The 16336-nt window shown below is 49.1% G+C and overlaps 1 protein-coding gene across 1 annotated transcript in view; it reads left to right on the top strand.

Moving 5' to 3' along the window:
• The window catches only part of RGS19 (regulator of G protein signaling 19), a 116821-nt gene extending 100926 nt beyond the window's left edge, over window positions 1–15895 (top strand). Inside the window, exons 2-5 of the mRNA XM_033962721.1 lie at window positions 2656–2789; window positions 9985–10059; window positions 12630–12864; window positions 15111–15895. Of these exons, the coding sequence (XP_033818612.1) occupies window positions 2656–2789; window positions 9985–10059; window positions 12630–12864; window positions 15111–15299 (633 nt within the window). The 3' untranslated portion in view covers window positions 15300–15895. The remainder of the gene's footprint in view (window positions 1–2655; window positions 2790–9984; window positions 10060–12629; window positions 12865–15110) is intronic.
• The last annotated feature ends 441 nt before the right edge of the window (window positions 15896–16336 follow it).

Genomic DNA, 16336 nt, shown 5'->3' with positions numbered 1-16336 from the left:
TGGAAAAGATTCATAAAGATACAGTTTAAAATACACAAATTAAACTGCAAAAAAACAGCAAAAAACTGTAAAAACTTGCACTTATCTTCCATTCATCTCCCACAAGCAGTGGAAATAAATATCCATTGCTCCAATACGGAACCAGACACACTTTTCAAAGAATGAACTCAGTATTCCCGACAGGCCCTGTTTCGCCAAGTGGCTGCGTCTTTGGAAAGAGAGCAACTGCTTCAAAAAATCTTCCACGGGGGAAAAAAAAAAAAAGAGAGAATATTAAACAATTTGTGTTGATTATCTGGAAATTTTAACATGGGAGATAATGCCTTATAAATCGCAATGATAGGCGATATATCTAAATCTAAAGAGTAAATAACTTTTATGATAGACCAAATGTCATTCCGAATGTTCTGCAGTAAAAGATATTCAAATAACATATGAAGGAGCGTTCCCGGTTGAGATTTACAGTTCCAACATTGATTAGATGTTAATAGGCCAGCTGAATGAAGTTTTCTAAGAGTCCAGAAAGCTTTATGATGAAGAAAAAACTTTCAGAGGATTTTTGATCATTGTCAAAGCAGGGACTGCAAGTGGCACAATGCACTGAGATGTAAATTCAGATATCAGAGGACTGGCCACTGGGTCCTTGCAGGAACAGGAGATGCCTAGAGGAAAGCGTTGGAGATCAGGAGACCAGAGAATTAGTCTATTCATCTGCTCTACTGCCTAACCCAGGGATGTCAAATGTCGGTCCTTGAGGGCCACAATCCAGTCGGGTTTTCAAAATTTCCCCAATGAATATGCATGAGATCTATTAGCATACATTGAAAGCAGTGCACACAAATAGATCTCATGCTTATTCATTGGGGAAATCCTGAAAACCCGACTGCATTGCGGCCCTTGAGGACCGACATTTGACCTCCCTGGTTTTAACCAATCATAGCAAAAGTTGTTCATAGTATAAAACCAAAGCATCACAGCGCAATCAAAACAATACAATATAATTCTAAAACTGGAAACTTCATAAAACACCAAGCAGAAAAAAAAGAAGTAGAACCAACAATAAAGCAAAACCAATAACCTTAGAGCAGTGTTTCTCAACCCAGTCCTCGGGAAACACCCTGCCGGTCAGGTTTTCAGGTTACCCGCAATGAATATGCATGTGATGAATTTGCATACAATGGAGGTAGTGCATGCAGATTTTTCTCATGCATATTCATTGTGGAAATCCTGAAATCTTGACTTTTGGGTGTGTCCTGAGCAGTGGCATAGTAAAGGGGAGGGGTCAGTCCACCCCGGGCGCTGTCTTTCTAAGGGCGCAGCACTCCTCCTCCTCTGCGCTCCCTCCTCGCTTCTCTCCTTGCCACACTCATCCATTGCCTTCCCCCCATACCTTTTTTACTTCCCTGGTGCAAGGTTGCTGCCTGCATCAGCGTCGGTGCTTTCTCTGATGCCAATTCCGGGACCCACCCCTAGGAAGTGACGTCAAAGGGGCAAGCTGACACCGATTTGCGGAGAAGTTAAAAAGGTACGGGGAAAGGGGAAGGGGTGTTTGTGCTGTGGGGGAGGCGGGGAAAAAGGCAGGGGAGGGGCATCCCCGCCCCGGGCACCGCTCACCCTTACTACGCCACTGGTTCCGAGGACTGGGCTGAGAAGCCCTGCCATAGATTAATGCTTCAACGACCCTCTTCCCCCATGATCCAGTCAGCCAAGTTCTTCAAGAAAAAGGAAGATCTTGAATCCCTTTTTTTTTTTTTAACTGAGTCTGTAAGACCCACTCTAAACTCCATTCTAAAGAGTTCTTGCAATAGATCTCCTAAATAACTGAGAGAAAGATGTTAGGTAGATTCCAAATGAAGCCAGAATTCACAAAAGACCAGACTCCAAAGAGCCATGAAGCAGCTGATCAAGTAGCTAGCGGTTCCTGCCTATTATTACATTACATTACAGATTTCTATTCCGCCATTACCTTTCGGTTCAAAGCGGATTACAAAAAGAGTTATGGAAGAAGAGTTACAACGTTAGATCAGAGAAGGTTTCCAAGAAAGGGAAAAGTAGGATTTGGGGTTAGGGAGGGGATGGTAAGAGGGGGGTTAAGCTTTATCATGGTATTAAGCTTTATTAAGGGATTTCTTGAAGAGTATAGTTTTTATTTCCTTTCTGAACATCTTGTAGTCTGGGGTTGTTGTCAATAGGTTGGAGACTTGGTTGTCTATCTTCGCTGCCTGAGTGGCCAGTAGTCCGTTGTATAGTTTTTTCCGTTTTACTTCTTTGATTGGGGGGTAAGTGAATGGGGTGTGTGTTTTTCTATGCATGGTAGAGGTGGTTTGGATGAGGCGGTTGTTTAGGTAGGTATTAGCGTTTTAAACACCATAATCACAAGTTTAAAACAAATCCAGTAGTAAGTGGGCAGCCAATACTGTTCAGTCAATAGAGCAGTAATCCAGTCAAAGCCCCGGTCACAGTACCGATATTTTATTGGAAGCCTTTTAGTTTATACACCAGTATGATTATAGCATTGGCACAGTCAAATGTCTGTACAATAAGTGCATGAGATATAGAAACCCATCATAAAGGCGATTAGTAAATGCAGTCCTTGGACTGGGATTAATACTGCTTGGTATTACTAAATATGATATGTTTACTGCTCTCTTCCAGTACACGGGACCTGCAGGGCGTGAGAGTCAGTCTCCGATGTCACGGCATGCCTCTCCAACAATGGTACAACCAGCCAACAACAACCGGCCCAATACTTGTTGCTTCTGCTGGAGCTGCTGCTGCAACTGTTCATGGTACGTTATACGCTCTGCTTCTTGCAAACTGTGGCACACAAGGAGCAAGTGAATCCCCGGGTGGCATTCGAGATCACCAAGCTGGTGGGGAGCAATCTTGGCTACCTTGGAAAGGACGGGCTAGTTGTGAGAATACTGTCACAGTACTGAAAAGCATCCTTGTAACTTCTGGGTTCCAACAGTGTCCTTGATGCTAACTCTTAGTGACCTTGGGAAGTCATTTTATCTCACTATGCCTTCAGCTACAAACATCATGCATTTTTCCCAGCAGAGTCTATTATGTGACTGAAAATCGGCATTGCAGCTACACCCTAGAGGTGATGCTTATGTTTTTACGATATTCCTTTGATGCCAGTCCTGCCCCTCTCCCCAATTCTACAGTCTTGTGAGCAGCAGGTATGGCACTGGGGGAGAGAGGGTGCAGGGTGGTTCTCTAAGTATGTCTTTAAGAAAGTGAGCTGAATATTACTCATAGTGGAACTCTTCCCTCTTCACCAAAAGAGGAGAAAGTTTAGGGTTTATTTATTTTTATCTAACAAAGGCAGAACAAGGGATGATGTCGTAAACAGGAACCAGAGCTGTTCCTGCTGTGGTTTCAAACTGGTGTGGGAGAGAGAAAAAGAGACAAACACATAGGAGTGAAAGGATAGAGATAAACACGAGGTGGGCTGAAAAAGAACTCCAGGTTGATAGGAAAGAGATGCAGGAGGGAGAAATAGATTCAGAGGATTGAGGAGAAAGAAATTAAAATGTGGATAGAGGTAAACCTGCTGTAGCAAAGTACTAACTCCTAGCTTTCAAACAGCAAAAGCCCCTAAGTGTAAAAAATAGTACTGCAGTTATTACACTAGGCCAGGGGTCGGCAATCTACGGCTCGCGAGCCACATGCGACTCTTCTTGCATGTGGCTGTGGCTCTCCATGCCACGACCCTTTAATCTCCCCCACCTCCATCCCCCAGCCTACCGAGGTACCTCGCAGCTGCCTTCTAAAATAGCTGCTGCAAGCACTCGCAGCATTTCCTGTAGTACCGTGAGAAGTCATGGCAGCCATTTTAGAAGGCAGGAGCAAGAGAGCCGTGCTTATGCCACAAAGACTCCTTCTAGACCACCAGGTACCTCAGTAGGCTGGGGGAATTGTGGGGTTAGGAGGGAAATTAAAAGGTCGGGGCCTGGAGAGGGGAAAGAACCTCCTTGGCTAAGGGTTGGAGGGGAGGGACAGATGAGATTTGCAGAGACCTGCAAGGGGTTGGAGGGGAGAGAAGCTACACCTTGCGGCTTTTTGTACATCGTGGATCAAACATTTTGGATAAATTGGCTCTTTGCTGTAAAAAGGTTGCCAACCCCTGCACTAGGCTCTAGAATAAAGATCCTCCTCCAACTGAAAGAGAGAAAGCAAGAGTTCAATGGCTCTCTTCACAGAAACCCCATTAGCAGAATCCCAAAACCCTGACAGGCCCCACCAAATACAAAATAAAGGACTACAAATAAGAAAGAAAAAGATACAGACAAAACTGAACTGGAAACCCCAAGAAGCCAAACTGTGCATGTAATGTAACTCTGGAGAAAAAGAAAGAAAAACACGTGTTCTCTTATACTGAGCAAAACACAGAGTTGATCAGATTTAGGCATGCTTGCAGTCTTCTTATAATTCACTGGTATTTTTTTTCTAAAGAGTATAGGATCCTGGATTTGATACACTGCTTTTCAGTGGAACAACCAAAGTGGCTTACATTTATTACATGCAGGTACTTTCTCTGTCCCTAGTGGGTTCACAATTTAAGTTTTTTACATGGGGCAAGTTAGATTACTTTGCTCAGGTTCACAAGGAGCCACAGTGAGAATCAAACCCAGCTCCCCGGGTTCTCAGCCCACCGCACTAATCATCAGTCTACTCCTAAGAGACAGAGGGCTAGATTCACTAAGCAAACTGATTCTGTACCGATCGGTTTGCGACCCCTTTACTATCAAATTTCCAATCAGCCTGATTCACTTACCTCTCCTGTGATCCGCTTCGAATCCATGCATGCAAATTGGATAGCGACCCAATTCACTACACAAAATTTCGGATCCGACTGGGCTGGCTGCTCAACCCAAGAAGCGACTGCTGGAAACCAGTCAAAAATGTCTTTTCGACTCTCCAGTTCCATAGAAGCCCTGCTCTGCCCCGTGTCTCCTGCCTGCTCGCCCCGATCTTCCAGCCCTGAGCTCCTACTCTTTGCCACCTTCCCTGCAGTGCAAGCCCGCGGGTTTAAAGCGGTGCTGCACACCGCAGTGCAGCCCCGCTTTAAACCCGTGGGCTCGCACTGCACGGAAGGTGGCAGAGAGCAGGAGAGTCTGGATTGCCTGGAAGGGGGGAGCAGGAGAGCCACCGCACCCAACCGGTCAACCCATGGTCGGGCCAGGCCGGCCAGACCAACCCCCCTCCCTCCCCATACCTTTAAAAATGGGAGCAGGAGGGATGCCCGGTCCCTCCTGCTCCATAAGCCGACTAACCCCCCCCCCCCCCCCGGCCAGGCCCGACTCTGCATGGCCCAGCCCTGACACAAAAGTTGGGAGCAGAAGGGGTCCCTCCTGCTCCTAGACCTCCCACCCCCTCGGCCCACCCCTGGTCGGCCCAGGCGGTCGTGCTCGGCCCACCCACCCCGGTACCTTTACAATTGTTGGGAGTAGGAATGATGCCCAGCCTCTCCTGCTCCTTTGAGGCAGGCTCCCATCTTCGGGAGCAGGAGGGGTGCCTGGACCCTCCTCCTGCTCCTACGCCGCTGAAAATCTTCGGGAGGAGGAGGAAAGTCCTGCTCTCCGGCCAGCCGCCGCCCCAATAGTGGCCTTAGGCCCCGCCCTGGCGCATCATCTGATGCACAGGAAAAGGCCTAAGTCACTGATTGGCTGAGGCACCTCAGGCTCCTCCCTTTGGAGGGGCCGGGGCACCTCAGACAATCAGGGACTTCCTTAGGGAGGAGTCTAGGGAAGTCCCTGATTGGCTGAGGTGCCCCGTCCCCTCCAAAGGGAGGAGCCTGAGGTGCCTCAGCCAATCAGTGCCTTAGGCCTCTTTCTGTGCATCAGATGATGCGCCAGGGCGGGGCCTAAGGCCGCTATTGGGGTGGCGGCTGGCCGAAGAGCAGGAGGAGGAGGACTTTCCTCCTCCCGAAGATTTTCAGCAGCGTAGGAGCAGGAGGAGGGTCCGGTACCCCTCCTGCTCCCGAAGATGGGAGCCTGCCTCGAAGGAGCAGGAGGGTCTGGGCACCCCTCCTGCTCCCGGAGATGGTAGCCTGCCTCGAAGGAGCAGGAGGGGCCGGGCACCATTCCTACTCCCAACAATTGTAAAGGTACTGGGGGGGTGGGCCGGGCCCAACCGCCTGGGCCAACCAGGGGTGGGAGGCCTATGAGCAGGAGAGACTGAGCACCCCTCCTGCTCCCAACTTTGGTGTCGGGGGTGCAGTGTCAGGGGAGGGGGCCATGCCATGTCAGGGGGCTTTGCCAGTCAAGGGGGGGAGTGCCGTGTTTTTTTTTATTTTTTCAGTTTTAACATTGATGGCAGGAGAGAGTTAGCTTTTTTCTCCGGGGGGGTGGGGGGGCGGCAGAGCAGGGCAGGCAGGAGAGATCGCGGCCTGGGGAGTGTCGGGCAGATCTCTCTTTCCTGCTCCCAGACTCTCCTGATCTCTACCGCCGTTCCCCGCAGTATAGGCCCACTTTAAAACCACAGGCTTGCATTGCAGGGAACGGCGGCAGAGAGCAGGAGAGTCCGGGGAGCAGGCAAGAGAGATCTGGGCTGGGCTGAGCCCTGACAGGAGGCTTCTTCTCCTGTCACTACTTTCAAGGTGTGCGCATGAGTGCGGATCGCTCTGGCCGTGGGTAAGGGGCATGCTAACGATTGTCTTCATTTGCATGTAGGCCTTTACTGAATCAGTCGGCCGGCATGCAATAGGAAACGGATTGTGCACGGTTTGGAGGTTTAGTGAATCCTGCCCATAGTAAGGAAAGGAGATGTATCCTGCTGTTTTCATTTCAGCTCTTACCCAAGACTAAAGGATAAAGGAGGAAATGTTTTTTGTGCCCTGTCTGCAGAAGTAGTAACCAGAAAGAAAATCAGAGTTGGCACTATCAGGAATTATTGAGCCAGTTGCTTAAAAGTGCTCATGCCCTGCTGCAGGAGCTTCCTGGTCACATGACACACACTTAACATTCTGGCTTCCTGAGATACAACCTGTGAACTGATAATGAAGTTTATTTCACTAAAGGTTCAGTGTGCAGCCTTCGCACAGAGGGAACTTTGCTGATGGCAAGTCCCAGGACAACCTCCCTTCCCAAATGAGATACGGCTTAATACTGCATTCATCCATAGTCACACACAACATGCAGTACAGACTGAAACACAGAGCATGTGACTGTAGCCTGCAGACAGAGCAGAGATGGAAAGACATTGAAAATACTGATAGATTTGTTCACTAGATCAAGGGAATGAGAAAGGATGCTTTCTTCAGACCATGTTTCTGAGTGCGTCCTTAGGATACCTGGGATAGCCATGTGATATGTGCACTGTGAGGAGTGCTTGCTTATGACTCTGCATGTTCAGATGTGTTCAGGCTGCAAAATGTATGTTCAGGAAGCTTGCTATGGAATATGAATAAGGTGACCATTTATTTTTTTCATCAAAAGGGGACATCTATTAATTCTCAGTCCCGCCCCCAAATCCCACCCTAGCCCCGCCCCCCCCCAATCCCACCCCCAATTTCTTCCATTTATTTTTCATATATATCTTCATATTAATTCATAATGGTAACCTTAAAATTAAAAAAAGCACACTATACGCAGAGAAATTGTTAATTATTTATATTTGGGGGGTTTCAAAGATGTCAAGGCAAATGACTTTAAAATATGCAATGTCACCTCAGTAACTATAGAAAAATAGATAAATATAGTGCAAAATATAGACAGCAGATATAAATTCTCAAAACTGACACATTTTGATAACTAAATTGAAAATAAAATCATTTTTCCTACCTTTGCTGTCTGGTGATTTCATGAGTCTCTTGTATTTCCTTCTGACTGTGCATCCTTTCTTTCTGCACTCAGACCTAACAATTGTCCCTTTCTATTCCCTCCCTCCTTCCTTCCTATGTCCTCAGTGCCTCCTTCCTATGTCCTTAGTGCCCCGTCCTGTGTCCTTAGTGCCCCCAGTGCCTCCTTCCTATGTCCTTAGTGCCTCTTCCTGTATCCTTAGTGTCCTCGGTTCCTCCTTCCTATGTCCCCATCACTGCCTTCCAGTCTTTGTCTCCACCCCCTCCCCTATGCTCTGGCATCTCTCTCTTCTCCTTTCCTTTCTTCCTTCCCACTTCACCCCATGGTCTGGCATCTCTATCTCCTTCCGATCTCTCTCCTCTCCTTCCATCTCCCCCTCCCACTCCATTATCTGGCATCTCTTCTTCCTTCCTCCTGGTCTGGCATCTGTCTCTTCCCCCTCCCCTCATATACCCTGACACCTCTACCCCCTACATGGTCTGGTAGCTACTTTCCTTTCCCTCCCTCCCATGGTCTTGGCATCTCTTTCCTCTCCTCTCCTCTCCTCTCCCTTCCCTGGTCTTCCTTTTCCCCTCTCTCTTCCCAGTTGGGTGCAGCAGCAGCACTTCTCTTCCCCTATCCCCTCCCCAATTGGGTGCAGTAGCAGCTTTTCTCTTCCCCTCTCCCCCCCCCCTTGGGTGCAGCAACAGCACCCCCCTTCCCCCCTCAGGTGCAGCAGCTTTTCTCTTCCCCCCTCCCCCCTTGGGTGCAGCAGCAGCATCTTTTCTATTCCCCCTTCCCCCCTTGGGTGCAGCAGCAGCATCTTTTCTTTTCCCCTCTCCCCCCCCCACTTGGGTGTAGCAGCAGCAGCTTTTCTATTCCCCCCTCCCCGCCCCTTGAGTGCAGCAGCAGCATGTTTTCTATTCCCCCTTCCCCCCCCTTGGGTGCAGCAGCATCATTTCTCTTCCCATCCCTCCCATCAGCAGAGTCACAAGCTTTTCTCCATCGCTGACCTATCTTCCATAGGTCAGCGATGGAGAGAAGCTTACAACTTGCTTCGGGCCTTCCTCGTTGCCGGGTCCTGCCTTCGCGGAAACAGAAAGTAGGCAGGAGTCAGACCCAGTAGCGAGGAAGGCCTGAAGCAAGTTGTAAGCTTCCCTCTGTGTCTCGCTTAACTTCCCTCCGTCGCTGCCCGTAGTGAACTCCTGCTCCGAGGCTCTAACGTGTGCGTGCCGGCTTCCCTTCTCTTCTCCTCCCCCCAGGACGTAACTTCCGGTTTCGGAGGGAAGAGAAGGGAAGCCAGCACGCACACGTTAGAGCCAGAGCGTGGGTTCAGTTTGCATGCGGAAGTCAGCCCGGGAAGGAGCATCGGGGGCAGCAGCAGGATTAGCCAGACATGGAGAACACTGCAGGGGGTTTGGCGCTGGACCGACCATCCCCTTGTCCCCGCGCACAGCTTTGGGACACTGTCCCTGAATACGGGACATTTCGGCGCCCGAAGCGGTGGCTCGGGACAATGGGACGATTGGTCCAATAACGGGACTATCCCGTTGAAAACGGGACGTATGGTCACCTTAAATATGAAGTGTGTGGGTGTACGTGGTAGTGGCTTGTATGATTGTGGTGTGGTGTATTTGGGATATTGGATGTTCAGAAAGCTTCCTGTGAAATGTAAGGAGTGTATGTGTAGTAGTGGCTTGTATAATTGTGAGGCGGTATATATTTAGAGTTGTACATAGCAGACTATGGGGTCCTTTTACTAAGGCGCACTAATCGTTTTAGCGTATGCTAAACGCTAACACGTCCATAGACTATAATGGATGCGTTAGCATTTAGCACGTGCTAAATCGACTAGCACGCCTTAGTAAAAGGACCCGTATGTTCAGGAGATTTATTTGGAATATGAGAAGCCTACGTGTAGTACTGGCTTATATGATCATGGGGTGGTATATATTTAGGGATGTATATGTTTTATTAAAAATTATGGGGCATTGTGTTCAGGCAGCTTGGTGTGGGATATGAGGAGTGTATAGTAGTGGCTTATATGATCATGGGGCAGCATATATTTAGGGACATATGTGGGAGATTGTATGTTCAAGTATATGGAGTGGAATGTTCTTTCAAATGTATTGTGCCTGTGTATCGACAGGGGGTGTTATTCAGAGATATTTTTACTAGCTCCTAGTATTCTTCTTAGGAATGAAGATCGGGACCGGCTACGGAGACCTTCACGAGACACAAGGATGGATACCATACCGAACTGTGAAGTTTGGTAAGTGCATGGAGCAGGGTCTACACAGAACTACCACAAGTGTATGCAAGGAGGCAGTTTCCATAAAAAATGACAGTCCAAGCAAAGGAGTCATTATGTGAAGATAGGGGGAGGAGGGGGAGGGAGCACGGCTCAGAAGAAATCTGAGAGAATGCTTCTTTAGTGAGAGGATAGTTGGTGCTGGAATAGCTACCAGAAGAGCTGTGACAGAATTTAAACATATATGAGAAAGTGCAGGGATAAGAAAAACTGGGGCCTGAATTTTGGGGTAGCAGTGGGAGATTTTGTTTTTATGTATCAGGGAAGATGGCAAATGGGGTTGGACCTACCACTAGGTGAACTAAGCAATCCTCCAGAGTGCTTGAATAAGGGAAGGGGAGGGGGAAGCAGTAACATGAAGTAGAGCCGGCTACACTGGTAGAGATCTCCACAAGCCAGGCAGGGTGGCAGCTCCTCTTCTTTAAGGCCAGCACTGCGAGCGCATTCAGCATGTACATTTGTAAAGCTTACAATTCTTTATGCTGATCTCACACACTCTGAGATAGGTATCAGGATGTGCTGGCATCACGATCACATCATTTGAACTTGCTCATAGGGCCAGACTAAAGAAGGAGAACAAAGAATGGTGGGGAGTGGTCTGTAAGTCAAGGTCAGTAAAGTGGCTGTCCAGTACCCTTGCACCACTCCTGGAGGCAAAGTCAGGCTGCACATAGCAGCAGTTATGCTGCTAAGGTTCTACAGAGAGGAAACAGGGTCAAGACCGGGGGGAAAAATTCTCAGATATAATTGGGAGGAGTCGGCACGTCATCTAGCAGCGGACTGAGGTACACTTCACAGGCAAGGATTACACTTCCCCCTCCCTATTCGCAGTTTCGATTATTCGTGATTTTTTTCCCCCAGCCCCCCCCCCCCTGAGAATCGCTCGCATAAAAAAAAAAGCAGCCCCGGGACTCGGATCGGGGCAAGGAGGGAGGCGAACGGAGGAGGAGGGAGGTGATCGGAGGAGAAGGGAGGTGATTGGAGGAGGAGGAGACGATTGGAGGTGGAGGGGGGCGATCGGAGGCGGAGGAGGCGAGCAGCCGCCCCTGGAGCACGGACCTTACCTGGTGGTCTAGCGGTCATGGGGCAGGAGCAATCTTCCTACACTCCTGCCCCGTGCAGAGCCGTGTTGTGAGTTCCCATGGTCTCACGAGACTACAACAGGGAGTTTGTGAGATCACGGGAACTCACAGCACGGCTCTGCACAGGGCAGGAGTGTAGGAAGATCACTTTTGCCCCGCGTCACCGCTAGACCACCAGGTAAGGTCTGGGGGTGGGTTAGAGCCAGCCCAAAAGTTATTCGCAAATTTTCCCTATTCGCGGGCCGGCTCTGCCCCTAACCCCCACGAACAAGGAGGGAGAAGTGTAAAAGAAAAAGGAGTGATCATGGGAGGACAGTTGGAGGATGTCCATAGCAGAATATGTGCCGAGAAGAATAAGGAAAGATGATAACCAGGCCTAGAACAGTGCAGGCTGTCAAACTTGTATAATTAAAAACCGGGAGATATCCTTAGCTAGACCCATGAAGGCGGGGTTATTGAATTATCTCTGAGAACACACACACACTGCAGTATTTAGTATCTGATTAGAGGGGAGGGGATAATCTCAGGACAGGATGCACAAAGCTCAAGCAACTCAATAAAAAAATACCCGGTTGGGAACAATTTTAATTTTCCAAGGCATGCTTGGCACAAATACCATGCAAATTATATGTGCTGAGTAGCCTATTAAAAGGGGAAGGAACTGTACCTGATGCACGTACACAAGAGCTGAGCGGTGGGCACAGCTCTTGTGCGCAGGTCCAGTACAGTTCCTGATCACCAGAGCTTACGAGCAATTTATTTTTGTGGTCATTTTTTTTGTTTGTTTCACACACGATATGGAAGCAGCTGTTATGCATGTGTTGTGTGATAGTGTGTCCTGCACTTAACAGCTGCGTTCTGACCATAGGCATGGGACATACACTCACATAATACATACACAAACAGCTGCTCCAGACCTGCTGGGAAATTTTGCCCGGTAAGAGGTGTGCATTACAAGGAGTGCTCATTTTAATTCTAATAAGCTCCTTGTAGTGCATTTTGCATAGGGTTCTCAGCGACTTCTACTGTGAGTGATAAAAGCCCCCGAGAACACCTTTGAGCATCAGAGGCTGTGCTGCCTTGCAAGTAAGACTGGCTTACTTCCACAGCAAGCTTTTGAGCATCTCCCCATTAGTATTGGGATAGATTGCAGGGCAGGAGTGAGGGGACAGGGAGAGGAGGCTGCAGGGCAGAAGTGAGATGCATTGGTAAAACTGTGGGTGGAGGTTTCAGTATTGGAACAGTAGGGGGTGCTGCAAAGCAGAATTGATGTGCATTTGTAGAGCTGTGGGTGGGGGTCTCAGGAATAGAATAACAGAAGGGGGTGCATGGCGGAAGTAAAGGTAACTGGTTAGTCTATGAAGTTACTACAGTTAAGATATTTCTGTAATGTAAAATTTAAAAAATGACCCAGATTCACTTTCTTCTGTTCACTAACGATGTTTACAGTGCCAAACCAAGTACAGATGAAGTATGCGGCTGGTCAAGCTCTTTTGAGAAGCTGATGAAGAATCCTGCAGGACGCAACGTGTTTCGGGAATTTTTACGGACTGAGTACAGTGAAGAGAACATGCTCTTTTGGTTAGCTTGTGAAGAACTGAAAATGGAGTGTAATAAAGAGAGTATCAGTGAGAAGGCACGGCTCATCTATGAGGATTACATCTCCATCCTGTCCCCCAAAGAGGTAAGGAGGGCTCACTGTGTGCCTGAGTTTGCAGGGACTGATGTAAGACTTCAGACTAGAAGTACAATAAAAATGAATAGTCACTGTGGGCCAAATTCTATAAACGGCGTCCCGATTGTAGGTGTCTAACTGCTGCCTAACCAGACCATCGGGATGCACGTTTCTAGAGAAAAACCTCCCGAGGCAGGCCACCTACATTGGAGTGAGAAACCAAGTCATAGGGAGGCACGTAGGCCCGCCTAAGCTCCTCTAAGGCTAGGCATGGGCGTGTATTGGCCCGGAAGTAGCCTTAAGCGGCCATACACGCCTCCCTAGGCCCACGATAGACATATAAAATGTAGGCCGACATTGTAAGCAGACGTGGCTGCTGAGCTTATCGTGGCAAGGGATCTCGCTGCCGCGATAAGTTTAGTGCCCGTGGCCACCCATCCCCCCAAAGATCGCAGGCAGGTGGGATGCCCAGTCCCTCCTGCCGGAACCCCCATCCCCCAAACATCAAGGGCATCCACCCCCGCTGGACCCCCCTTCCACCCTCCCAGATCCCATCAGCATCCCCAGCACACACACACCCCCACCTTAAAATGTTGGCCGACTGGAAGCATCCTTCCTGCCTCCAGCCAGCTGGCCCACCTTCTCATGAATGACGGGCTGGCCCCTTCCCGGTGCATATGGGATGCACTGAAGAGGGGCCTTAGGCACCTGGGCCAACTGTAATTTTAGGCCCCATTCACATTGCATTCTGGGATGCACTGGAAGTGGCCTAAGATTCCGATTGTCCAGATCATTTAGACCAACCCCCATGTTAATGGAGCCTAAGATTCCGGTTGGCCCAGGTGCCTAAGGCCAATCAGGGCCTAAGTGCCTGGGCCAATCAGGGCCTAAGGACCCTCCCCAGTGCATCCCACGATGCACTGGGAAGGGGCAGGCCTGCCATTTGTGAGAAGGCGGGCCAGCCGATGAGGCAGAAAGGATGCCTCTGGCCAGCCAACATTTTAAGATAGGAGATGCTGGGGGGGAGATGATGTATGGGGGGATGGGGGGTTCCAGCAGGAGGGACTGGGCATTGCAGCTAACTTATCGCAGCAGGGAGATCCCTTGCCACGATAAGCTCAGCGGCAACCGAATTCTCTAACTGGTGCCGCTGACATGGACACCAGTTCAAGAATCATGTTATTAGATGTGCTTAGGTGTCTGTCCATGAGGACAGACGCGATTCTCTATAGGACGCCCATGTGTGATTCTCAAAAGCCACTTAGGTGGCTTCTGAGACTGGGCATCCTATACAGAATCTGGCCCTGTATGCACAGTAGAAACTCAACCTTCACACACTGGCATAGTAAGTGGGGGGGAGGGCAGTCCACCCCAGACACCGTCTTGGGGCACCAGCACCCATCCTCTCCACCCCCCCCCCACACACACACATACACACACTATTGTGCATGCGAGCCTCTTCCCTTCCCCGTATATTTTTAATGGCCAACACCAGCGTTGGCTCTTTCTCTGATGTCACTTCCTGGACCCACGCCAAGGAAATGACATCAGAGGAAGATCTGACGCTGGTGTGAGCAGCGGTTGGGGGTGCTGCTCACACTCGGAACGTTAAAGGTATAAGGGAAGCGGCATGTGTGGCAGGAGGTGGGCGGAGAAGAGGGCAGGGGAGGGGTACCACTGCCCCGGGCGCTTCTCACCCTCGCTACGCCATTGCTCACACATGCTATCCCATCACTAAGTAGATATGTCATGCACACCCCTGGTCACTTCACACTGCAGAGTTCACAAAATGCTGGACTGATAGAAAAGCAGAACTTGAGCCTCATCTAGCATGATCCCTTTCAGAATCACTCAGCTCTGGAACAACCTTACCTCCACTCTTAGGAATCTGAGCTCCCTCCAACTCTTCCGTAAACATCTGAAAACCTGGTTATTCTCAAAAATGTAATTCCTCCTCCCTCTCTGGTTATTCTAGTCCTCTAAATTTTCTCTTCATTTTGCCTCTTCCCTCCACTGGAGTTCCTTTCTACCCTAACTCTTGTTAACCGTGTTGAGCTTTACGAATGTAGAGATGATGCGGTATACAAGGTTTAGATTAGATTAGATGATGTGGGGAGAAGCTCCCACTTCTTTCTGTTTGGTACTGATAGGAGATGTGGTTCCTGTCTCTTTCTGAGTAATAGAAGCAGGTTCAGGTAGGGAGGGGGGGAGCTTGTTTCATACCTTCGTAACTGTTGACTGTGGTTGGTTTGCAGGTGAGCTTGGATTCTCGAGTGCGTGAAGTTATTAACAGGAAGATGCAGGAGCCCTCCACACACACATTTGATGATGCTCAGTTACAGATCTACACCCTCATGCACAGGGACTCCTATCCTCGCTTTCTGAACTCCACTATATACAGATCTTTGCTCCAGAACATGTCTCGTTCGTCTTCAGAGTCCTAGCTCCTGCCACCATTGCAGCAGTCCAAAGGAAGTGAAAAGAGGTTCTTGTCCAGTCTCTGGAGGCATTTGGGACCAAGCTGTAGGACATTCCTGTCACTTTGCCTTTCCTCCTACAAGGCACTCCTGCAGTCTTGTGCCCCACCACTCCCATGCCTGATTTGTATTGTCCTGCAGCTACCTCTCCTGCTCCATTTTCCACAGGCACTGCAAAAAGTCTTTTTCTTCTCCTCTCACGTTTCACCACGTCATTGCCTTGTTTAATTCTTTTGCCAAACTGGCTCAGTGAATGGGTTGGCCCAGCAGCTGGTATAATGCTTTTCAACTATTTCTGTATTCTATGGGAAGATTTTGCCTGCATTCTCCATCCTCCCAGCTCCATCTCCAGAGGCTGTGCCAGCCCAAACTGGAACTCTGCTACTGAACTCCTACTGCCAAACATAGCAGGGATAGCAAGAAAGGACCATTCATCAGAGCACGGCAGAAGTGAAGGGAGGCACACAGAACACTCACGTTATCCTGCCTCAGTACAAATTCCAGCTCTCCAGAGAAAGGAGAGCAATAGGGATTGGAAAAATAAAGCATTACTTTTGATTTTTGGTTGGTTTCAGCTAATGTCACGTTTGTATCGCTACAACTCCTGGTATAACGTGGTAAAAGCTGAGGGGAGAGGCAGGCAGGGGCCACACGCAGTCGCAGACACATACTCATCTTGAGGTAATGGAGTTTGTGCAAGCAATGCTTGGGTCACAGGTGAACTGGCAGTGAGTAAATCTCTCAGTATGAGGCTTTTCACCTGTGACTGAAATGCTCATGATGTAGCAGACAGCTTGCTACCAGTTAGGAAAGTTGAGCATTCAGATGGTTCTAACACATCAGAAACCCCAAGAGGGTTAGGTCAGTAACAAACCCCCCCTCTCTCCAGGGACTGACTTAAAGCCCCACCATTTGGGTTACCATATAGCTCCAGAAAAAGGAGGATGGATTGAGACATAAGAACATAAGAAGTTGCCTCCGCTGGGTCAGACCAGAGGTCCATC

This window comes from Geotrypetes seraphini, chromosome 11, assembly GCF_902459505.1.
Source record: "Geotrypetes seraphini chromosome 11, aGeoSer1.1, whole genome shotgun sequence".
Classification (NCBI taxonomy): Eukaryota; Metazoa; Chordata; class Amphibia; order Gymnophiona; family Dermophiidae; genus Geotrypetes; species Geotrypetes seraphini.
Note: the sequence above shows the minus strand (reverse complement) of the source record. Positions and strands in the feature narration are given on the sequence as shown.